Below are 26,802 nucleotides of genomic sequence, written 5' to 3' on the forward strand. Positions count from 1 at the left end.
TTTTGCGTGGATATCCTATGGCATTTTCTTCAGCACATTAAAGAAATCATATTTTCTTATGTCTGTGCCTCAAATGGTCTCTTTCACAGACAACCCGGCTTTCGTGGCTAACATACCTGTGTGATATTATACAATGTCATTTACGTTGTGATCTGGGCTGTCTCTAGCTTTAAATTGTTGTCCGTTCCAGCTCGCAAAACTAGGGGATCAGTAGCATGGTCCCTGGGAAATTTTGTAAATTCAAAGTTTAACCCCCTGAAACACTTTTCACTGATTGATCAATGGCTATATATGGGACTACCTTTTCCTTAACCTTTTTACTTCAACCCCCTTCCCCAGGTTGACAGTGCCATTCAAGAGACTAAGAACCTGATGAACACTGTGGCCAAAGTGGTGACCACTTGCTTTACTGCAGCCACCAAGGTAAGAAATCAGGTTGTTTTTGTGGTGCATGCATGGCCCATACAGTCAAACCTGCTGTAGTGAACTCAATGGTCACAGTATAGACAGGTAGCCCCTTTAGACAGGATTCTTAATGTTTGCGTGAATGGGGAAAATGATCTCAATGAGACTAGTTTTTTGCTCTCATTAAAACCTATAGTTAAAAGTGTTTTTTTTACACGACTGTACTGCTCAAAGGAAAGTTTAGTCTTAAACAAAAGCTGTCCAAACATATCCTCAATTCTAAAAAATCCTAATGCTGGGAATCTTGGACAAAATCGGACATCCTGACACATATTTCAAGCCCCTAGTGGGTGCAATACTTTGGAAGCAAATTTTCACTGACAAAAACTAACCAAATAGATGCTATAAAAGACACTGCATGGAGCTGTATCCACCTCACTCTCCCTACACTAAGCCGCTGGGCACAGAACAGGCGTAAGTAAGCCAACCATGCTCTACTTGTCTCACATTACACTCAGTCACAATGTTCAGCTGATGCAGTATTTCAATATCTATGATTAACATGCTTACTTACATGTATCAACATGGAGAGCAAGACTAATAGAGCTTTGATGGCATCAGTAAAGCGTACTTTCATATATTTTGTGTATAAATTTTCCATCATACAAAACTCATGACACCTCCATGTAACTACTAGTAATGTTGTTATGGCTGTAGGAGTATATTCTGTTGTGTTGCAGGATGTAAACCTGTTTCATTGCTTTGTATAAACTTGAAAGAGAGTCTTGAATCATACTTACATATTGCTCATGAGAACTGGCTTTTGCATTATTACACCTCGACCTGTGGACATGACCCAAAGTGGATGATAATTGTTCCCGCTATGTTATGAGTTCTAGTAACTGTACTGTGTGACCCTGTGTTTGCCTGAGTTCAATGGTATTCCTGATCTGGTATCATTATCTGCTCCCTTGTGCTGCACTGGAATGTGTCTGGTGATGTACGGTTTGTCTCTTAATCAACATGTTAGTGCATGTATGTACAAATGTACATGGTGATGAAGTAAGTGTCAACTGTACTGATTTTGACCCAGTTAGTGGACTATGCAATGTTGTATTTGCATAGATGCTAGTTGCCATCTTATATGGTGCATGTAGTCATAGCAAGAGTTATCTGTTTTAATAAACAACATTCATCACATTTGTGTACATCCAAGTTAACATGTAGTACCAGACTGATTCAACTGAGTATAAGGCCACACTGGCTTGATTATACATAGATGCCGTCTGCACGCATCAATTTTCATTTGTCCCAAAAAAAAGTACATGTGGTCATGAATTACCCCCAAAAATGTTGAAAGACGGATGCTAATGCCATACAATTGTTTATTTTCATGTTGTAAAATGTACTGGTTTAGTTGTAAATTTAGTCATTGCCCAAAATGTATTTCAATCTCTGAATGAAGTCTTCTTAAGTCAAAGAAACAGAAAAAAACAAATTCAGAATTTTTTTTTCAATTGGTTTACCGTGTTCTGTGTGCTCAGTTATTTTGTTCAACCGACCTGACCACTGAGATTTCATAATGATGGCAACTTTCTTTTTTGTCCAACTTTTTTTAATATGTTCTGTCCAACTTTTTTTAATATGTTCACATGAATTTTGGGGTGCTAGGATGTCATCATATAATCAAAGCAGCATGGCCTAATTGGGAGTAAAAAGACTATAATTATAGAAGTATGCATTGCTCCTGTTTCTATATATTGAAACAATGTACACAACGGAAAAGTGTGTATGACAGGTGCACTAGTGTTGTGCAGTGTTTGATTAGTGCCTGTTTGTTCCCCTGTGTACAGTATAACCTGGATACCGGCTCCTCTCCGGTGCACAGGTGGAGAAGTGGACCTCCTCCACAAATGGACATCAGGACTAGTCGGAACGGTGAGGAGGGGACGCCACAGCACACTCAGGTCAGTTGGTGTGGTCTGGAGATACATGTAGATCTACAGTCAAACCTGCCCAAGCCGACCACCGGGGGACAGGTGGTCGCCTTGAAGAGGATCGACTCACAACATGTTTCCAAGTTGAGATGTTAATCAATACAGTACTGTATAACATAGATGGATGGAGCATGATGTGATTTTAGATGTAGCATAACTACCACCAGGTCTAATTCCCATTGATAGAAAGATCCTACAAAATTATATATTTTTCGTTATCGTTTTAATTTTGGTGTGCTGTTACATCGTGTGCAAATTTCCGTCATACGTCAACAAGTTATGACTTCAAAGCACAGTTTCCGCCTCTCTATGGAATAGCGCCCTCCCTCATTCACATGTTACGTCAAATAGTACACACACACGCACACACACACACACACACACACACACATGCATAACATCTTAGTAAGACCTAGGAAAGTGCCCTAGCAAAAAATCTGCCGACCCCAGCCTTCTTTTGGGCGCCGACCGCTGGATAAATGGGGCAAAAAGTTTTCGATTTGACAAATGAATGATGAAAATGTAACATTGTGATTTCGCTGGCCGAGCCCACGACCGTATCGAAAGGTAAGAGTACAGCAAAACGTACAGCGTCGGCGATCACAAGCAAGCAGTGCGAGTTTGTGAGATTCATGGAAATAAAAAGAAAATACTATTCTGAATTTTCATCAATAATGGGAGCATTCTAAATGTTCATATTAAGAAACATCGTGTTTTAGAATCGCCCGCCGTAACGTTACCAAAATGGCGTCGGCCCGCCAACAACATGTCTTCCCCACTGCAAAGTCATTTTCCGGCGGTATTTGGTGAGACACAGTTTTTTATAAACATATAAGAAATGGATAATGATTTCTGTTGGGCACTGTCCACCTATCAGATCTCCTATCCGTACACATGGAAATCATTTAAGAGAAAAGCTATCAAAAGTCACATACCTGAGGTTTACTCCATGAAAAACTTACATTAACATTGAAGCCCGGCCTCTAAATTGTACATCTTGCGAATATTGAAAATTTTTAATTGGCACAAAGCATTGCCACTGCAAGAAACCGAACCAGGATGACCTTTGACCTCTCTGAACAAGAAATGACCACATCCAAACGGCACTGTTGCTAGACTCAAAACATGGCCCAAAACCAATTTTTTGTTCAAAAGATAAAAGCAAAAACCCTTATCTGTTTTAAAAAGCTCCAAAATGCAACATTTCCCCAAAAATATTTTTTTACAGTTAATTTTAAGAAGGCTAGCTGACTGGCATAAAAATGCACCATCGGGGCATGCCCCCAATGGCGACGTTTGCCCTGTTAAATCTGACTTTTTATGTATCACATGCACATGTTCATTGACAATTTTAATCCAAAATGGGGGTAAGTCATTAGCTGACTGCTGTAGACGAATGTAGAAATGTGTAGAAAGGATAAGATTAGCAGTTAAGCAATGGTGGCCTGCATCAGCAACAAGGGTGATGATTTCAGCAGGTTTAGAATGTGTATATCCTGACAGGACCTGACTCTTAGAACTGCCCTGCTATATTTTCTCCATTTTGTTTCAATCTAATTTGTATCTTCCTACAACAAGCTGTCACTTTTTCTCTCATTTCAGGCAGTCAAGAATCCTACCCATTTCTTCTCATTCTAGTCATCTCTTTTGCTGTAAGATTTTTCTGTCTTCAAACTCTTTGCTCACACTCCTCTTCTCTTTAAATCTTGGCCAATATTACATATTTCACTGATAGTGATAATGCAAATCTACCATGTACCAAATGTTAACAATTATGACTGATGTGTTATAACAGTCTCTCATTGATATGCAAATAAGGTCCTCAATTGCATAATTTGTTTCAGTTGATCAGTCTTTTCCATCTAATCAATGAGTCTCAAACAACACAGCTTGTCCAAACTTATGAAAGTCCTTCATGTATGTATGTATGTATCTCAGGAAAGAAATCCATTATAGCATGTTCTCATCAATTATGCAAATGAGACTCTGATTTGCATGATTTATGTGTAATAATGTTAACCTGCACTTAACTACCGAATGTCTACACACAGTTGCTTGTTTCCTGTTTAAGAATGTGCATGAGTGTGTGTGTGTGTGTGTATGTGTGTGTGTGTGTGTGTGTGTGTGTGTGTGGGCACATGTGTTTGAGGTATTATCTGATAACACCTTCATTCACACACTGTTCCCTAAATGATTAGCTTACAATATAAATTGTTTAAAAGTAAGAATATTGTTTCTGTCCTTTTCTTTAGGAGACAAGAATGAACAGCCTTCTGAGGAGCAAGGCTGTGCAGCAGCCAATACAAACAATCAATGCTTTTGAAAGGATCTGAGCCAAGGCCAATCAAAACATGAGTCTATGGAGCAGCCAGCCAATCAGGATGCTAGAACTAATTAGCTATATATATATATATATATAGTTCAACTTCCAGGAGCTTATTTAACTGGACCAGTTCATGTTTTGATGATCACAGATAAGTGCTATACTGACTACTTTTTAGTAGAAGGATTCTCAATTGGCTTCCTACACAATATCTATTGCTGCCACTATGATACTACATTTGCATCTGGTTACAATTACATTGGACTATGATTAGGTCCCTTAGAATAATAGCAACTTTTTGGATAACAAATGTTATCTTTCATTTATTAAATGTGCACTGAAAATTGTACACATTTTATCATTAATCAATTGTTGTAATATAATGGCACAAAAAAACCATACAGTATTGTACAAACACTCATGAGTTACTAATACTGTTGCCTCCCAAACTACAAGAACACTAGTTTTTACTCAGTATCCTGAGCCATCATGTTTCCTTCCACAGCAGTGCAGTAAGGTACATAATGTTCACAATTTTAGTCAATGTTCATAATGCAGATGTTGGAATGGCAACATCACCTGGAACTTAGTATTTCAGAAGCTACTGCTAAAGCCACTAGTTTTTATCCCACTATACTTGTATTTTTTTATGGAAAACAAAGCCATGTATCTGTAAAAGTAGAAGTTAAAGTTAAAGAAAAGTTACAAACACGATGATTTGACTTTTGGTGGATATTCATGAAAGGCTTCATACTCTACATTCTGAAATTTGAGTTTTGCCCCTTGATTCTGGGTGAGGCTTGTACCCCTGGTATTAACAACTCTGACCACATGAAACCACCATTGGTCAGAGGAGCTAGCCGGCTATGGAGTTACACATTCCATTGATAAGCCTTGTGTTGTCAATGTGTAATTCATTGACTGGCTAAACCCACTGGCAAATTATTAGCCTGTTTCCAGCAACCCAAGGAGTCTTCTGGAGTATAAGCCAGGCTGTAGAGAAAAATACTTTTCTACACAGTGAGCATCAACAGCTTTACTTATGAACTTGCCACAGAATAACATGACAATGCTTGGGGTAAATGTAAAATGATTGAATGATTGATTTTGCCTTGAAGTTCTAACTTTTTTTTTCGAATTAAGATTGAAATCGATGATAAAATTTTTTGATTCGATTCAGCATTACATTAATGTATTTGATAAATAACTAAATATGTATATTTTTATCATGATATATCTGCATTGTACTGTACAGCTCTTCATCATGCCGAGAAATCAGACTTTTCATTGTAAATTAAGTTTTGTTTTCAGTATGATTGGTGAAGAAGCATCTTTTCCGTATCTACAATGCTGTGGATGTAAAAAGATTCCAGTTGGATACTTCTCAAAACTGAACAGCTGAATTAAATAACTGCTAATACTGCCTTGTAAAGTCTATCAAATCATATTTTCATACAAATCGCCTTGAACAATGTTTTACTCCACATATACCTCACTTTATCATATCTATTTATTGAATACTAACTATGCCTTTATTCATTACCTATTTTTCTTAGTTTACGAATATTAGACCAGGGAATGATGAACTACATGTCTGTCCCTGTTGAAGTTTGATTCTGCCTATAGTGCATTAGAGTGAGCACACCTTCACATGTATAACTTATGTATCCTCATCATAGCTGAGATATGGTCACCTGGAAATCCACCTTTTGTGTCAACCATTTTCATTCACAATATTTAAGACTTAAACAGTATGGAGCTTCATTGACTTTAAGATATATAGCATGTACAATTTTGAAAGGTCTGACTGAATAGAAATGGATAGTATCATGCATGTAGTCACCCTAAGTTTCACAATCTTTGGCTATATGGGCCCCTCTCGAGAGGGGGCCAGTAAGAGCATGATTTCAGTCTGGCAAGGAAATAGTGAAACATATGCACACAAAAGAAAAACATCCCATGACATGTACTGGTACACAGTATTTGCTGTCATGATATGGTACCACCAAAACATGAAAATATTCCAGAATAGAGCACCCCATGATTATATTTTGTGTGTGTGTTGCTGTATTTTGGTGTTTTAAGTCAAAGTAATATTAAAGACTTTTGTTCAGTAACATTTCATTATTGAGATATTATCTGTATGAAGAACTGTAAAATCTTGAGTAAGGAACACACTGTAAAAGACCATATAACACCTGACAGACAACATTTTGAAATTCTAATATTTAGCAACAATGATGATATCATTCAAATTATTACATGTTTGCACCAACTTGTTATCATCATTCTCCTCTTAGTGAACTTAGCATCATCAAAAAATCATTCTTCAGACTCCAGGTTTTTGTAAAAATTTGGTATATCAGTAATGACTGTCAATGACATCACATTGAACATAATGACCAGTTTGGAACTCTGATCATGGCTCAAGAAAAACAGTCTTTTGAAAAGCTGTAAAAGCAAATAGCTTGCAATTAGGTCATGTTGATCTGATTATAAGGACGACATCCTCTGTGAACCCCAAAACTGATGTGACCGTGCAAATAAAAAAAGTTTTAACTTTTGTTCTTTCATATCTTCTTTGACTTTGGAATTGACTTTGGCATTCTATGATATTAGTATCCGTTTTCCACAATTTTTTTTGCAATTTACAGCATATATTTTCTGATTTTGCAGCTGCTTTGTATGATTTACAGTATAGCCAACATTTTTTGTTTAAATGGACGAAAATTGATGCGCGCGTGGATGTCATCCACATAGTCAAATCAACATGGCCTTATAGTCTAGGCGATTGGTGCAAGATATAGCTAGAATTGTTCAAATTGTGGTAAAAGCATGAAACTTGGTATGGTGGACCCTGAGTATGTACTTACTATTTTCAAGGGTGGAGCCAATTCGAAAAGCATGTTTCTTAGCAACGGTTGCTAGGAAACCAATTTTCCCTAATAAATAGCTACAGTTTAGGTTCTGTGCCATGATACTTTACTCTAGAAGAATAAAAGTTAGCAAAGACATGTAACTTATAGCTCTTCATAATATACTGTGTGAATGGTGGGTCAGAAGCAATACAATTTTTTTTTAAATCTGCGTTTTGGGCAATTTTTACTATTTTGGGGTACTGTCTGAATATTTTCACAACGGTAACCTCAAAACTTGCTTCAAAATAAACCTTATGATTCTCTCTTGAATGCACCATATTTATCTCCATGAAAAAAGGCTTTTTCATGGAGATACTGTTTTGCTTGCGTTTGGTGTTTGTGTGTATGTATGTGTCACCGGACGCTTAAAGTCACCATAACTGTAGAACCTGCACATGGATTGTAATGATTTTTGGTATGTGGGTGGGTGTTAGGAGGAGGAAGGTCAAGGTCGATTTTGGGCCCCCTGGCATGTGTGACTGGAACTGCAATGGCGTATTTGTTAAAATCTTCAATGTAGAAGAACTGAAGAGTGGATCGACAGATCGTCATGTTCTTTGGTACACAGGTAGGTTAGACCAAGTTGTACACACTTAAGTGCAAACTATGCAAATGAGACCGAATTTGCATAAGTAAGGAGATAAATCGTTTGCATGGGTGTCGTCGGATGCTTAAAGTCAGCGTAACTGTAGAACGTGTAGACGGATTGTAATGATATTTGGTATGTGGGTATGCGCTGGGAGGAGAATGGTCAAGGTCGATTTTGGGCCCCCTGGTTTGTGTCCCTGGAACTGCAATGGCCTATTTGTAAAAATGTTCTAAAGGGGAATAACTGTCTGTATCTGTATCTATCTGTATCTGTATCTATATAGCCGGTATAACCGCCATCAGGCGTAACACACCAGCTTCGCAGGCACGCGGCGCGGCAGCAGCTGGTCATATTACACCGAACGGTCTGTTACACCTAGTCTTTGCATATCTGACTGCAACCGTTCTTTAAAGCTACTTAGTGATGAAGCTCCTACAGTACTTGATGACAACGAGTTCCATTCTACTATGGTTCTCGGGAAATACGAATTTTTGAACACGTCAATCCTTGGCTGATAACTCTGGTACTTAAAAGCATGACTATTTCTGGTCCTCTTCTGAGCTGGCATTAGATACTTATCAGTCGGTACGTCCACAAGTTTATTAGTCATCTTGTACATCATGCAAAGTCTGGACATTGTTCTCCTGTCCTCAAGTGACATCCATTGCAGGTCTGCTTTCATTTTTGTTACACTGGCGCCCCTTTCATAGTTGTTCGTGCAGAATCTGGCAGCTTGGTTCTGCACCCTCTCGAGTTTATCTATATCCTTCTTTGTGTATGGATCCCAAACTGTTGCAGCATATTCAAGGTTTGGTCTTACTAGAGACGTGTATGCAAGTGATTTTACCTTTGCTGGGCATGCCCACAAATTACGTTTGATCACTCCCAATGTCTGTTTAGCCTTAGTTGTTACTTTGTTGATATGGGTGTTCCACTTTAGCCCCGTTGTTAATGTAACGCCTAGGTACGGGTGGCTCTTTGCTGTTGCTAGAGCCTGTCCACAGAACTGGTAGGTGGTTACAATTGGGTTTCGTTTGTTTGTTATATGCATGATGTAACATTTTTCCGGATTAAACTGCATTAGCCATCTGCTTTGCCATTCTTCGAGTGTGTTCAAATCTTCTTGCAAAAGCTGTGAATCACTCTGTGTGGACAACTCTATATATAACAGGCAGTCATCGGCAAATAACCTAACATTTGAATCAAGCTGGTCTGGTAAGTCATTTATGTACAGGAGGAAGAGTAACGGTCCCAGAACAGTTCCCTGTGGTACGCCTGACGCAACTCTAACTGGAGCTGAGGCCTTGCCTTCTACCACTACCGTCTGTTCCCTATTGGTCAAGAAAGCCTTCAACCAATTTAGTGTGGTGCCTTGAATTCCGTAGTGCTCTAGTTTAGTGATGAGTCTGCTATGTGGGACTTTATCGAAAGCTTTAGTAAAATCAAGAATTGCTAGATCTACCTGTTTTTTACTGTTCAGTGCGCCAGCTATGTCGTGAGCTGTCAATATAAGCTGTGTTTCTGTGGATCGCTTTGCTCTAAATCCATGTTGGTAGTCAGTCAATATGTTGAAACTTTCTAAGTGTTTCATGACATGACTATGGATAATGTGTTCAAGTAGTTTGCAGGATATACAGGTCAGTGATACAGGTCGGTAGTTGCCGGGGACAGCTCTATCTCCCTTTTTAAAAATGGCACATATATTTGCATCCCTCCAGTCTTTGGGAATTTCTCCTGTGTCTAACGAGTGTTGGAAAATATTGGTTAACACAGGTGCTATTTCGGTGGCTGTCATTTTGAGGAACCAAGGAGGTATTTGGTCTGGACCAGATGCTTTAGATGGATTGAGCCCTTGGAGCATTTTTTCGACACCATTAGGGGAAATCACTATGTGTTCCATGGGAGGGGTACAGGGCTGTCCGAGAGTTGGCATGTTTGTTGTGTCTTCCTCTGTGAACACACTTTTAAACTGTGAACTGAGTGCCTCTGCTTTTTTCTCGCTATCACTGACAATGGAATTACCAATCTTTAGAGGGGCTACGCCGACAAGGTCTCTTCTTAGGCCTTTTATGTATGACCAGAATGTTTTGGGTTTGTCAATTATGGCTTCCCCCAGTATGTCTGCCACATATTTTGAATGTGCTGCTCTTATGCTTTTCTGTACGCCCTTCTTAACTCTCTTGTATTTGTTCATGTCTTCCTCTCGCCCTGTTCTCTTAGCTTTGTTGTAAAGACGTTGTTTCTTACGACAATGCCTTCTTAGGTTTCTGTTGAACCAAGGCAGGTTGTATCTGCTTGATGTTGTTTTACTAGGGATGTGCAAGTTCATCGTGTGCTTTATTTTGTCTTTAAAATCATCCCACTTCTGTGTCACGGACATATCCTCGGTTCGTTTGTTAAAGTTCGTTGCATAATCACTTAGGTCACTCTTGATGGCCGGTTCATCAGCTTTAGTTCGAATGTACACTTTTCTCTTGGGTTTCCTGTTTTGTTTGGGTGCAAGGTTGACATCCACCAATACCATGTCGTGGTCACTTATTCCAGGAACTACTGTGGTCTTTTCGATTATGTTTGGGTTATTAACTAAGACCAGGTCCAAGAGATTACCATTCCTAGTGGGCTCTTGAACTGTTTGGAATAACCCATGGTTATCCACTAAGTGCAGTAGCTTCTGTGCCTGTCCTGAATTGCTCTGAGTGTTATCTGTAGTGCTAGCATCCCAATTTATACCAGGTGTGTTAAAGTCTCCAAGGATGATCACGTTGTCAGAGTTAATTTTAGGTCCCATCTTACTTATGGACTTGTCCAGTTCATCCAGGCTATTGCCCTGGTCCGATGGAGGTCTATAGTATGTACCAATCATTAGTGGTTTCTTTCCTGCTAGTTGAGTCTGTGTCCAAATGATCTCACAGTCTGTGTCTAGATCTGGCCTGTGTGTGACAATCAAATCATCCCTGTTAACCTGGAATACACCACCTCCAGGGCCAGTCTGTCTATCTTTACGGTGAGCTATGTAGTTGTCAGGGAATATCTCACTGCTTGCTATGTCTTGATTGAGCCATGACTCTGTGCCTGCTATTATATCTGGTTTGTACGTGTCAATTACAGTCGCCAGTTCGGCTTTTTTGTTTCGAATACTCTGGCAGTTTACCAGTAAGAGTTTACCATTGGTCTTTTTGAAACCATGACCCCTCATATTGGGGTTACCCTGCTTAGATCTAAGTGGAGTGGATGTAGCAACCGGGGAGTCATCTGTCAAGCTTGCACTAGAGCTCAGTGTATCAAATGAGTTTACTGAATGAAAAGTATCATCAGTTATGTCAAACATAGCTGATGCAAAGTTTGGTATGCCACAGTCACAGCAAATCCACGAGTATGATTGGTGTGTTTCTAATGCAGTATACACCTGAGAACATAGCTCAATGCAGTCTTTATGATACCATTTATCGCAGCCGTCACAACAAATTGCAGTATGGGTATGTTGTACAGCTTTGTTACAGCTCCCGCATGGAAACTTTGGCGGTCTAGGCCCAGGATTTATCTCGACATCTCCACTTAGAAGCAAAATCATAATCAATGATAACTTTGTACTATCATTGTGCATCATTATTTTCTTGTGACCGAAATGAGTCCCATTCACCCCACTGTGCTTAATCATAAAGGCAAACGTAGCCCAGTCAGAGGTGCAGTCAGTTCTGAAGTCGCATGTGACATGTACGTCCTTTATCTCGTGTTTGTCTATTGGCTGTGCTCCTGGCTGAGCCTTGCCAAGCATCAGACAAAGGGCCAGGAAAATGCAAGTGTAATGGAGTTCCATTTTGTTATTGAAAAATTATCACCCACACAGACGTATGCCACACAGGTTTCTACCACACTAGCTGTACCAACACAACAGGTTTACACCACACAGGTTGTACCAACACAACAGGTTTACACCACACAGGTTGTACCAACACAACAGGTTCACACCACACTGATTTCCGCCACACTGGCTGTACCAACACAACAGGTTTACACCACACAGGTTCCCGCCACACTGGCTGTACCACCACCTGTTTACTTTACACAGGTATCCGCCACACTGGCTGTACCACCACCTGTTTACTTTACACAGGTCTCCGCCTCACTGGCTGTATCACCACCTGTTTACTTTACACAGGTCTCGGCCTCATTGGCTGTATCACCACCTGTTTACTTTACACAGGTATCCGCCTCACTGGCTGTACCACCACCTGTTTACTTTACACAGGTCTCCGCCTCACTGGCTGTATCACCACCTGTTTACTTTACACAGGTCTCCGCCTCACTGGCTGTATCACCACCTGTTTACTTTACACAGGTCTCCGCCTCACTGGCTGTACCACCACCTGTTTACTTTACACAGGTATCCGCCTCACTGGCTGTACCACCACCGGTTTACAATACACAGATTTCCACCACGCAGGTTTCCGCCACACAGGCTACACCACACAGGTATCCGCCACACTGGCTATACCACCACACAGGTTTACAGTACACAGGTTTACACCACACAGGGTTACACCACACCGGGTTACACTACACAGAATCTACCGTATACCACGGCCGCTGGCACGCAGTTTCCACCAAGCAGTTTTCTACCACACAAGTTTACACCACAAAATCAGAACAAACAACGTATGAAATCCAATTAAGTAGGTAAGCTATCAGAGTAGATGTAATTCGGTACAAATATCGTCCTACAAAACATGTAATCACTCACTCGCCCTCCCCACTCTGCATCAGATTCATATGCAAATGACTACAGTTGGCCGGGACGCGCCGCCGACATGTTTGAATTCATTCAGAATCCGCCAATATAGGTGCTAAAAATTGATAACAACTATCTGTACGTGATATATAAGTTGTCCAAGTTCCCTGGCAGACCATATAATAATGATACGTCTTCAAATGGAATTCGTACCTAAAGTTGCCCTCCCTACTTTAGAGTCGTCGCCCTCCCCACATTTACGTGTCGGTTACAAAACAGTCAGGAAATTGGTTCAAAATCTAAATAAGCCAGCATTTACCAATATCACAGCTTCACAATACGTTTACGTATGACTTATGCCCTAAGTCAAAATGAAAAAATCAAGGAAATTGGTACTTAGATACGTGAAAAAGAGAAATTTCTCGGGAGCTCTCGTGTTTGCTGCCGCTTACCTCCGCGCCTGCGCACTCTTATGACGCAGGAAGAAAGGAATAACAGATTTTCATGTTATTTGGTACGCAGGTAGGTTGGACAGAGATGTACACACTTAAGTGCAAATCATGCGAAGTTAGTGTGTTTGCGCGCGTGTGCGCGTGTGTGTATGTTTGTGTCACCGTGTGTGTATGTATGTGTCACCGGATGCGTAAAATCAGCATAACTATAGAACGTGTAGATGGATTGTAATGATATTGGGTATGTGGGTAGGTGCTGGGAGGAGAAACGTCAAGGTCGATTTTGGGCCCCCTGGTATGTGTCATTGGAACTGCAATGGCGTATTTGTAAAAATATTCAAAGGAGAATAACTGAAGAAAGGAGCGACAGATTTTCATGATATTTGGTAAGCAGGTGGGTTGGACAGAGATGTACAAACTGAAGTGGTAATTATGCAAATTCGGACTGAATTTGCATAAATAATGAGAAATATCTACTCTATTGTGGGCTTTGAGGTCGCACCATCTGTTGGTCTCTTATCTAGGTCAACTTTTCCCCAGGTCCCAACAGCTGGTGGTCAAACCACAAATGGGAACACTACCAAACCTGTATGTGGATACCCTTTGGCACATGAAATAAAGCAACCAGCGGCAAAAACAAACAACTAGGGCAAATAAAACACATCATATATAAAAACAAATTTCATGGAGATTTTGGGTCTTCGGACTCTTGTTCAGTTATTGATTCTATCATCATTATTTATATAAAGAAGGACGTTCTTTTCTACTTTTAACCAAAAATGTCTATTTTCGGGTATTTTACTATGATAATCATGTCTTATCTTTAACATGAAAGGAAAATAACAGTCATTTTAAGTCTGTCAACTTCCGCCGACAGCCACGTGATCACATAGCTTCTACTCTGTGTCATTGGCCTATAATGCTGAAGAGGCACTGTCTGTAAAAACAATGCATAAGGTGGCCAAAGTAGAAGAATTTCTCAAATTTTGTGTGGTGGTAGGGCCTTAGCCCAAACCTACAACAAAGGCAAAGTTTTGGGTCAATGGTTACCCATTGCCATGGCAACGGCCATTTTTCAAAAATGACAATTACTGGCGTTTGAGGAATCCGATGACGAATTAGCCAGTAATTAAGTTTATGTAGTAACAGCAGGTATGCTACACAGGTGAGAGATCACGTGATATGATCTCCAGGTGAGGAATGGGTAGACAATAGGCACGAAGGTCCGGTCGGCATTCGACGCTGAGTCCGACACAAAGCAGGCTGCAAGATCGATGCAAATTTTGAGTAAAAGGTTTTAATGTTGAGTTCAATATCAGTACCAGTACCCTTTGCGTTAGAAATACCAGATAAACGCTGTTTGCCTAGCATACTGCAGGCTTCGATGTCTTTCCCCCAATTTAATGAATCCAGGTGGGAAACAGGTGCACAACAGAGTACCAAGGAGTTGACGGCGTTCGACACTGGGCTCTGGTGCACGTCCCCCATTTTTTGGCCTTCGGTAAACGGGAGTTCTTTTTAGGGGTTGCGTAGCTGGCAAACAACCTAGCTTAGTAAATTTAATCACACAGAATCTCTTGAGTGAAAAATTAGTACATAGCTTGGTTATTTACTGTTTCAGAGAATTGAGGTCTGTAAAAATGGTCCTACATTTTTTTTTCAAATTTTGGCATGGCATTTGGATTAAGTCATAAACTTGACTCGCATTTGGCATGTGTTTAAGACGTTTTAGTAATTGTTGTCTTATGGCAACAATTAATTCCTTTTCGGACTGGATTCGAAGCTTTCGCCTCTGTACATTTGACTGTTCTGGCATTAAAAACTTCTGCAGGTGCCCAAGCACTCGCGCACATCCTAACACATGTGTCCGTGTATTACTGTGTGACGTATGAGTACGCATCGTGTAAGATGAATGTTGCTATGAGTGATACAGAAATGACGGATTGTCGCCTTGTGAAGGCCTCACTCACTAAAAATGGACCATCTTTTGCCTACTATAACTCCCACAAATGAACAGAAATGTTGTTGGATAGCTTGAGTGATGATTTACATGATTAGATACTTATTATGCAAATAAGTATCTAATTTGCATAATTAATTAGGAAAGTTTATAAATCAGCCAAATTCCATGATAGGACTCTCAAACATGTGACATATGTAACTGAGGAAGAGAGAAATATTAATAGATATCAACTATGCAAATGAAGACCTCATTTGCATAATCAATGCGAAATACTATAACTCAAGATTGGCTTGATGGATGGTCATGATTTTTGGTATGTATGTAGCTTATGTGAAGCTTTGTACGATTAGACGGCAATTATGCAAATCAGATTCTTATTTGCATAATTCATGAGGCAATCTTAAAAACTTGCTGTAATCCAGGATATGACTATTCAAATATGTGACATTTGTAACTGAGAAAGAGAGGAATGTTGATAGATTTTGCATGATTAATTAAACTATTATACCATACTGGTAAATGACGGCAATTTCATACTCGTGGCATTTGGAAGTTATGTGGGTGGAGAAGACTGATGTGATTCATAATTTATGAGAAACACTCCTAATACGTCAGTCATAAAGATTAATATCATTTGGCGAAGTTATGAGATCGTGGAACTCTAGTTTCCATTGTAGCAGAATTGCAACTACAGAATTGGTTGTTTTAAAGCAAAGCTCTAGCTGAGACCTTTATATATATCATATCAAACAAGTGCTTCTGCAAAAAGCTGCCATTTTCGCTCAATGAACATGATTATCTACAAGTGGTTAGTTGAGGAGTATATTATAACGGGATGTGATATTCTTAATCCGTCACCCTAGCCCTTAATCCGTTAACATAAACTTTAACCCCACAGGATAACCCTTAATCCGTCACCCTTGCCCTTAATCCGTCACGAAAGCCTTTAATCCCTCAGCATTGCCCATGATATGTCACCATAGCCCTTAATCCGTCCCTTTAGCCCTTAATCCGTCACCTTTGCCCTAAATCCGTGATTATAAACTCTTAATCCATCACCAGAGACCCTAATACACTTGATGATGATGATGATTTTATTCAGTAAGAAGCTCGCGGATTATGTTACAACATAATCCGAATTCCGTTCTTATTACAAAAGTGTTTCAACATACAATCTTGATACAATTCCCATAATCACAATATCATTACATTTCGAAAAACTTGCACAGTAAAATCCAAACTTTCTTAAATCAAGTCAACCACGTCGATACATCATCACGTATGACATAACGTGAAGAGAATGAGAACAATATAATACATATAACATATGATACAATAAAAACAGTACTGATGGTACTACTGATTGAGTTCATTGTTATAGAGCCGAATAGCAGTGTGCAGAAAGGAGTTGCTCAGCCTCTTAGTGCGGGCTTTCGGAACGCTTATTGAGCTACAGTTTCTGAGTGAGCATCCCGTGGCTCCTGTTCTCGTGGGTGGCACCAAGTCGTGTAGGGGATGGTCCCCACGGAGCATTCGTTGAAACAGGTTCACTGCTGCCTCCTCCCTTCTCGACTGCAGTGTGGGCAGGTCAGGTACGGATCGTCTTCCTCCCAAGGAAATGATGCGCAAAGCACGGCGTTGGATTCTCTCAATGGCCAGTTCCTGCTCCTTTGTGCACCCAACCAGTAACACGTGACAGTACTCGAGTACTGGCCGTACAAGTGCAAGATAGATTTGTATAAGGTCCGGTACGCTGGTGCCTTGTTTGGTCAGTAAACGCAAGTAGTGTTATCTACGCGATGCTTTACTGATCATTGAAGTAACCTGTTCGTTGAAGGTAAGGTTCTTATCTATGACGAAACCTAGTCCCTTGGCACAGTCCACAGATGGTACTGGTTGGCCTCCGAGAGTGATCGTGGGTGGAGTAGGGACAGATCTGCTGAAACAGATCTGAAGAAGCATGCTCTTTCCACCGTTCAGCGTCATCTTGTTGTCTACTGCCCAGGAGTTGAGGTTTGAAAACTCTTCCTCTACAGTTGTGTCCTGGTCGGCTAAGGGCACAGAGAGAGTTATTGACAGAGAAACGTCATCGGCATACCCACCCTAATTCGTCACCCTTTCACTTAATGCGTCATCCTTACCCTTAATCCATCACCATAACCCTTAATCCATCACCCTAGCCCTTAATCCGTCACCCTAGCCCTTAATCCGCCACCATAACCCTTAATCTATCAACATAGCTCTAAATCCGTCACCCTTGCCCTTGATCCTTCAGCATATCCCTTAATCCATCACCACAGACCCTACATTTGTAATCCGTCGCCCCTTCCCTTAGTCCGTCATCACAACCCTTAATCCGTCACCCTAGCCCTTAATCCGTCAACATAACCCTTAATCTGTCAACATAGCTCTTAATCCGTTGCCCTTGATCCGTCAGCATATCCATTAATCCATCACCACAGACCCTAATCCGTTGCCTTTTCCCTTAATCTGTCATCATAGCCCTTAATCTCAATCACCCTAACCCTTAAATCTTATCAAAACGTATCGTACACCATTGGAAAATGAAAGGCAGAAATGACATACATGAGGTATAAATGACATGGCACAGGTCCAAATTATGGTTGTACATTTACCAACCAACCAACCAACCAACCAACCAATCAACCATAGGTAGAAGCATCCGTCGAATGGTGTTTTCCGTTACAATGAACAATAAAAAAATTCGAGGTATGGTTTGGAATCTACGATCATAATACAAAGACGTTGTATACATCAAACGGATGTTTAAAAAGAAAAAAGAAAGATAAAAAAACTTTTCCCTACGGCCTTCCAGCCCACACGTAACACTGAGCGCATGTTCCACGACCTTACCGATTGAGCTAGTTGCACAAGGCATTCTAACAGACTATTTTTTATAATGTTTAAACCTCTATGCATGGTACAATTTTTTTTTTTCTTGACAAAACCAGTTTCTTCTTGTTCAGTTTTGTGGTATAGATGTAATATGGCCATGTATACAAACGTGGATGCAATGTACCACCTTCCAAGATTCATAGAGCGCATGTAATTTTCGATGCATGTTCCATGATTCCAAGATCCATCCTACCTACCTACCTACCTACCTACCATGGTCGCACCATCATATGATCCCATTACAAATCCATTTCGCGTCATCGCGAAAATGGAAAAAGAAGCTTGGGTTCTCAATTGGGCGGGCCACAGTGACCCAGAGACTAAGCCATTGTTTCCATTGTAGCAGAATTGCAACTACAGAATTGTAAGTGAAATAAACATGTGCAACTTGGTGATTGAGATGAAAAGGACTTTTCTTTAACTTTTTATGCTGCAAGAAACCTGCCTGGCACTTACAAAAGTATGTTGTAACAGTTGACTGCTGGTTGCCATGGCAACGGCCATCTTTGTTCTTAAAGGTGGATTTTCACATTGTTGTAGATAGAAAACATCCATAGCTTGGCTATATATGTAAATAAAGTGAAACCTGAAGTTTTTTCATGTGACAAAGAAACCTACCTAGCACTTCAGAAAGTAGATTTCTTTAGGACCGACAGCTGGTTACCATGGTAACGGTCATTAGCCAGCATTCAAAGGTTCCTCAGGATTACGAGTATGTTGTAACCTTTGGCAAGTTGGATATTAATGATAAGGACTTTTCTTTAATATTTTTATACTGCAGGGAATCTACCTGGCACTTCAACATAATTTTAACAGTTGAAGGATGGTTGATATGGCAACGTCTATTTTTAATGACGGATTTTCACATGGTGAATGTCAGAGCTATGCGCACAGTGAACTTAAGGACCTTCTGCAACTCCCACTGACAAAAAGGGGGAGTAGTTAGCCGCTATACATCTGATCTCATATATCCAGATGCAGAGACAGTTCTTAAAGCAGATTGTATTTGATATTTGAAAATCATAATGGTAGACCATCATAAAATTGAAGACCATCTCAATAGAAATTTCACTCAGTCTATTCAGGATTGCTCCAGAAAACAAAGTTAATGAACTGAGCTTTAGAAGGGCCTTGTATTTGTGTCAGTGACTATACCTTGGTTTGTCTATTTATTACAAATGTGATTAAGATTTCTTTCCAAGGAATTTTTTTATTATTATTGCATACTTGTTTTATGCATTCTACAACAATGAAGCTGTCCCGTAATCGAGGTGCATAGTCACATACCCTTACAAAACAAAAAATTGTATATCCAATATCCGGGTACCTCAGTCTTCAGACTTTCTTACGTGCATCGTATCAACCATATAGGAACTAAAAGCCTCTGATTTAAGAAAAGCCTAAAATTCTTGCACCTATTGCAGCTTCATGTTGAGCTGCAGTAAAAAGCTGTAGGTAAGATGAGTACAGGTACAGAAAGTATTTCCTTTTTCACCTACGGAGAAGTCAAGACTAATCAAAGATTAACTACAATGCGTCTACCGCAGTCCATCAATGCGTGCCCACAATAGCTTCCAGTGGATGTACGTAGGAGGTCAATCGTAACATAGGAACTGCTAGATAGAAGTGTTCCGCAATGTGTATTAGTTGTTTTATCTTTATCAATATAATGTTTTCACCTATACCGTTATGTACCACATAGTGAAAACATACAATGACTGAGTAAGGAACTTAGTGATTGAAGTCTTAGGGCCCTGTCACACTTGTGCCTATATTCAAGTGCGCATGAGTTCCGCAATAACGCTTTTTGGTTTAAGTAAATTTTGCGGGAGGAAGTTGTTTTCTACTTTGACCCACCGTTGACCAATCTAGTTATCAAACCAAAGAAATTACTTCTTCGACCGCAAACTTAACCTAAACCAAAAACATGTTAATACGCAACTCACGCGGGCTTGTATATAAGTGTGACAGGGCTTTAGAGAACGACAATAAAATGTGTAAAGCAGCTTAATTTCATTTCAAGTGTCCTTACAACCCCCATGTAGTGCCCACATCAACATTTCTAATCGTTGTTAGTATTTCTTGGCATCCATCCGTGGTTTTCAGACTCAATAGATATTCCTCTCTCCAGCATCAACATTGCCGATGATGGGAGAAAAAGCCCCTTAAAAATGACAAAAATTTAGCGAGATACAAACTATGCCTTCGAATTCATTCGTTCTGATACCCCCTAGTACACCCTCTTAATTTCAATGCTTGATCTTGAACTTTTGGTGTATGAAATTCCGGAAACCGTGCTTTATGGAAATATAAAACTGTCCATATCTTCTTTAAAATCATCAGGGTAGCCGTCGCAATTTTAGTAATCTTTAACCATACATTTTTGATTTTTGAGGGTCTCAGAGAGGGGTCCCAGAACGAAGTATCATACAGACCTTGTATATTCGCTTTAGCTACACCGACTCTCAATTTTGAAATATTACACTAAACACTTTTTATTATTCCTTCTTTTGATGCTATCAAGATTTGCACCACCCCTTTTAACAAGAGTCTGAAGACCCAAAATCTCCATCAAATTTGTTTTTATATAACATGTGTTTTATTTGCCCAAGTTATTTGTTGTTGCCGCTGGTTTTGTTTTATGTGCCAGATGGTATATCCCTCTGTGGTTTGACCACCAGCTGTCGAGCCCCTCGTAAAGTGACCCAGTTTCACTACAAGTAACAGGTGTGCCACAACATGCAATGGACAACACTACAAATATAGATTTTCCTCATTACTTATGCAAATCAAGTCCAATTTGCATAATTTGCACTTCATTGTGTACATCTCTGTCCAACCTACCAGCATATCAAATAACATGAAAATCTGTCGTTCCTTTCTTCTGTTATTCTCCTTAGAAGATTTTTTACAAATACGCCATTGCAGTTCCAGTGACACATACCAGGGGCCCAAAATCGACCTTGACCTTTCTCCTCCCAACACCTACCCACATACCAAATATCATTACAATCCATCTACACGTTCTACAGTTATGCTGACTTTAAGCATCCGGTGACACAAACATACACACACGCAAACACACAGGCAAACACACTCAAAACAAGAGTTCTACGACCTCATACCTTCGCCAAATGATTTTAACCGAAATATGACTGATGTATTAGGAGTGTTTCTCGTCAATTATAAATCATACCAGTTGATCGTCTTCACCCAAATACATGTAACATAAGTTGTCCAAGGTATGAGCTTAACAAAGAATGTTATGCTAACATTTATCAATTATGCAAATGAGGTCCTTATTAGCATAATTGATTCAATGGTGTTCACAATCGCACAACTTCCAAATGCCACAAGTATGAAAGTGCCGTCTATCATTTACTAGTATGAATTATACTTTATAGTACTTTCTCATTAATTATGCAAATTAGGCCTACATTTGCATATTTTCTATCTATCAACATTCCTATCTTCCTCGGTTACAAATGTCACATATTTGAATAGTCATATCATGGAACACAGCGAGTTTTTCAAATTGTCTCATTAATTATGCAAATAAGAATCTGATTTGCATAATTATCATCCAATCCTACAAAGTATCACGTAAGCTATCTACATACCAAAAGTCATGACCATCCATCAAGCCCATCTTGAGTTCTAATGTTTTCTAATTGATTATGCAAATGAGGTCTTCATTTGCATAGTTGATATCTATATATATTACATCCACCCTTCATCAAATACTTCTTCAGCAATACATATCCATACTCTTAGTGCACAGTTCCACACAACCTCCATGTACACCATACCTCTTCCTTCCCAGATATAACATAGTTAACTCACCTACCCTGAACAACGTCCTATTCCCATACTGTGACACACGAGTACTGATTGTTCTTCCTGATGTAAGGCAGTGTATATCCAATTTTGGTCTGCTTCCACCAAATTCCGCACAACTTTCTGCTGCTTCCTTTTCCATACCACTTCCGACAGCTGACTGACAAGCAAATTTGCCCCAGCAGCTTGTTTCCTGCCTCCCACATGACAAATACGCAACCCTGCCACTTATCCTTGACCCCTCGAAACAACACTGGCAACACGTCCCAGCCAGAACACAATGCTCTAGCATACAATATAACACATTTTTACACTTTTCTCGTTAATTATGCAAAGCACTTCGCCCAAAATCTAATCATCTTGAGACTTCCCACATACACACCGACACACCAACTACGACAACAAGCCATCCAGGCGTTCTCGACTTATTCTGTTCACTAACAGACACACAGACAAGCATCAACGAATAACCTTCTTCTTGAAGGTAACAAGAGTCCGAGTACCCAAAATCTCCATTAAATTTGTTTTTATCTCCATGAAAAAAGGTTTTTCATGGAGATACTGTTTTGCGTGCGTTTGGTGTTTGTGTGTTTGTTTGTGTCACCGGATGCTTAAAGTCAGCATAACTGTAGAACATGTACATGGATTGTAATGATATTTGGTATGTAGGTAGGTGTTAGGAGGAGGAAGGTAAAGGTCGATTTTTGGCCCCCTGGTATGTGTCACTGGAACTGCAATGGCGTATTCGTAAAAAATCTTCTAAGGAGAATAACTTAAGAAAGGATCGACAGATTGTCATGTTATTTGGTACACAGGTAGGTTGGACAGAGATGTACACACTGAAGTGCAAATTATGCAAATGAGACTGAATTTAAGGAGGGAAATCGTTTGCATGTGTGTCGCTGGATGCTTGAAGTCAGCATAACTGTAGAACGTGTAGATGGATTGTAAAGACAGTTGGTATGTGGGTATTTGCTGGGAGGAGAAAGGTCAAGGTCGATTTTGGGCCCCCTGGTATGTGTCCCTGGAACTGCAATGGCCTATTTGTAAAAATGTTCTAAAGGAGAATAACTGAAGAAAGGAACAACAGATTTTCATGTTATTTGGTACGCAGGTAGGTTGGACAGAGATGTACACACTGAAGTACAAATCATGCAAAGTTAGTGTGTTTGCGTGTGTGTGCGCGTGTGTGTATGTTTGTGTCACCGTGTGTGTATGTTTGTGTGACCGGATGCGTAAAATCAGCATAACTATAGAACGTGTAAATGGATTGTAATGATATTTGGTATGTGGGTAGGTGTCGGGAGGAGAAAGGTCAAGGTCGATTTTGGGCTCCCTGGTATGTGTCACTGGAACTGCAATGGCGTATTTGTCAAAATCTTTTAAGGAGAATAACTGAAGAAAGGGGCGACAGATTTTCATGTTATTTACTATGCAGGTAGGTTAGACAGAGATGTATACAATGAACTGTAAATTATGCAAATTAGACTTAATTTGCATAAGTAAGGAGGAAAATCTATATTTGCAGTGTTGTCCATTGCATATTGTGGCACTAATAACAGATGTTAGTAGCTATTAATAGCGTAAGTGGGTCACTTCTCCTGGGCCCCCGACAGGTGGGGGTCATACCATTGAGCGATGTAGAATTGGGGGCAACTGTGGTATGCCTAAACACCTCACCCGACCTCATCCGACCTCATCCGACCTCATCCGAGTCTAAAATGCAGTGTACATGGCATGGGGCAGGGACATTATTTGATGTTCTGGATACGTTAAATATGCAATTATGAATGCAAAACAAGCAGCAAACTCCAAGTATTTGCCAGTTTTTGTAAGTTACTCCGCTCGTTTCCAAGATAGAAGGGTGATACGTGCCGTTTTGAGTATCATGGTCCCGGAAAAAGTCAATAGTGCAGTCAAAATAGGTAAGATCAAGCATATAAATGTGTCTCCGGTATCGTGACAAGTTTACCAATCTTCTACAGTACTTCAGAGGAATCAGACTTTTGTCAGAAACGAGATTTTACATGTCAAAGTTTATCTATTTTCCGCGGGGTTTCGCCATTGTTTTCAACCCAAATACGCACCAAATGGGGTTTTCGAGGCACCCGTTAGAGCGGAGTAACTTATAAAAACGGGTAAATACTTAAAGTTTTCTGCTGGTTTAGCATTCATGATTATATATTTAATGTATCCAGAACGTCAAATAGTGTCCATGCCCCGTGTACACTGCATTTTAGACTCGGATGAGGTCGGGTGAGGTCGGATGAGGTCGGGTGAGGTGTTTAGGCATACCCGGGGAACTGGTTTAATAAAAAACAAAGTTTCATGGAGATTTTGGGTCCTCAAGACTCTTGTTATATATGATATGTATTTGCCCTAGTTATTTGTTGTTGCCGCTGGTTGTTTTGTTTTATGTGCCAGAGGGCATCCACATAATAGAAACTAGAAGGGCAACATTTTCGGGAAAATGCAGGATATTCCCCTCCCATTACCCACACCTCAAATATGACGTCCTTAGCATTTTCTGAAGTGTAAGGGAATTCTGAAGTTTCTGCATAAATTATGCAAACAAGGTTAGCATAATGTATGGTCAGGTGTGTTCACCTTTCCTAAAGGTACCTATATCTGAAATATGTCATCCGTAGCTTTTATGGTAAGGGATATGCATAAATTATGCATAAACCCACCATAAGCATAATTTATGGCCAGGTTTTCTGACCTTTCCTAAAGGCACCTACATGTCAAATATGAAATCCGTAGCCTTTACAGGAAGGGAATTACAAGGTTATACCTAAATTATGCAAATGAGGTCCGCATTTGCATATTTTATGGACAGGTATATTCACCTTCCCTAAAGGTACCTACATCTGAAATATGACATCCGTAGCCTTTACGGTAAGGGATATGCGTAAACCATGCAAATGATGCCCTCATTAGCATAATTTATGGCCAGGTTTTCTGACCTTTCCTAATGGTACCTAGATCTCAAATATAACATCCGTAGCCTTTACCGTAAGAGAAATACAAGTGTATGCATAAAGTATGCAAATGAGGTACTCATTAGCATAATTCATAGACAAGTGTGTTTACCTTTCCTAAAAGTACCTACATCCCAAATGACATCTGCAGCTATTACGGTAAGGGAAATACAAGTTTCTGCATACATTATGTAAATGAGGTCCTCATTAGCATAATTTATGTCCAGGTGCATTCACCTTTCCTAAAGGTACCTACATCTCAAATATGACATCCGCAGCTTTTAAGGTTAGGGAAATACAAGTTCATGCATGAATTATGCAAATTAGGTCCTCATTAGCATTACTTATTGTCAGGTGTATTTACCTGTTCTAAAGGTACCTACATCTCAAATATAACATCCATACTATGAAACATAAGGTACATATAACTTTATGCAATACCATTAGTAGAGCTACCACCCCACATCTATTTGGTTTTGGGCAGAAGAACCACCAGCTGTTGGGACTTGGGGAATACTTGTCCTAGATAAGAGACCAACAGATTCAACAGGTGTGACCTCAAAGCACATACCCACAATGGAGAAGTAGATATTCCTCATTACTTATGCAAATTCAGTCCAAATTTGCATAATCAGCACTTCAGTTTGTACATCTCTGTCCAACCCACATGCGTACCAAATAACATGAAAATCTGTCGTTCCTTTCTTCAGTTATTCTCCTTGGAAGATTTTTACAAATACGCCATTGCAGTTCCAGTGACACATACCAGGGGGCCCAAAATTGACCTTTACCTTTCTCCTCCCAGCACTTACCCACATACCAAATATCATTACAATCCATCCACACGTTCTTCAGTTATGCTGATTTTAAGCGTCCGGTGACACAAACATACACACAGGATAACACACACGCAAACGCCATGCAAAACAATGTCCCCGTGAAAAAGTCTTTTTTTCATGGAGATAACAATATCCCCATGAAAAAGTCTTTTTTCATGGAGATAATGAATTATGCAATACCATGAAGTGCATACACATGGAGTCGGATTTGCCATCAAGTCTAGCCTGTTGGACGGACCACAGACTTGTCCGATCAAAGTGCAGGATCTACATACCGCCCCAGCACCACAAACGTTCTAAGATCCACAGACCGGCATTTAATACAGACAAACTCCAATCTGCTCAATACCAACAGGAGTTCAAGACCTCGCTCGATGACAAGATAAAGGACATGGGGCCTTCATCTGGTGGACCTGAGGAGAAGTGGAGCAGGTTCAGAGAAGCCGTCACCAAGGCGGCCAGAACAGTGTTAGGCCCAAGAACAAGACACCATCAAGACTGGTTTGATGAGAACGACGAACATGTACAAGCTCTACTTGATGAAAAGAGAAAGGCTTACATTGACTGGCAGAATCACCCTAATTGTGAATCTCGCCATCATGATAGATACAAATCCTACAAGGCAAGAGTACAGAAGGAGCTTCGCACCATGCAAGATAAGTGGTGGGAACAGAAAGCGGAGGAAGTGCAACAGTATGCAGAGACAAACAACACCAAGATGTTCTTTGGTGCCATCAAGACCATCTATGGGCCCACCAGAAGTAAAACAGCCCCCCTGACTTCAGCAGATGGTTCAAAGGTAATCAAAGACAAGGAGGGTATCAGAGAAAGATGGAAGGAGCACTTCAGCAAA

At 40.1% G+C, this 26,802-nt stretch overlaps 1 protein-coding gene and 1 long non-coding RNA gene across 6 annotated transcripts in view; one reads left to right on the forward strand and one right to left on the reverse strand.

Moving 5' to 3' along the window:
* Positions 1–7,289, forward strand: part of LOC136420744 (alpha-catulin-like) — a 54,823-nt gene extending 47,534 nt beyond the window's left edge. For 2 of the 5 annotated variants that reach the window (XM_066407832.1, XM_066407833.1), the window contains 3 exons: positions 340–423; positions 2,259–2,372; positions 4,655–7,289. In XM_066407832.1, the coding sequence (XP_066263929.1) occupies positions 340–423; positions 2,259–2,372; positions 4,655–4,735 (279 nt within the window). In that variant the 3' untranslated portion in view covers positions 4,736–7,289. Of the gene's footprint in view, positions 1–339; positions 424–2,258; positions 2,373–4,004; positions 4,055–4,654 lie in introns of those variants that run through there. The other 3 variants (XM_066407834.1, XM_066407836.1, XM_066407837.1) reach the window with 3 other exon arrangements.
* Positions 7,290–16,455: 9,166 nt separating this feature from the next.
* On the reverse strand, positions 16,456–26,373 carry LOC136421222 (uncharacterized). The gene is made up of 2 exons (XR_010753402.1): positions 26,261–26,373; positions 16,456–17,427 (listed from the first exon to the last, which is right to left on the reverse strand). It is a non-coding gene; the product is annotated as an uncharacterized lncRNA (long non-coding RNA).
* Positions 26,374–26,802: the final 429 nt, after the last annotated feature.

The sequence above is a fragment of the Branchiostoma lanceolatum genome, chromosome 15, assembly GCF_035083965.1.
Source record: "Branchiostoma lanceolatum isolate klBraLanc5 chromosome 15, klBraLanc5.hap2, whole genome shotgun sequence".
Lineage (NCBI taxonomy): Eukaryota > Metazoa > Chordata > Leptocardii > Amphioxiformes > Branchiostomatidae > Branchiostoma > Branchiostoma lanceolatum.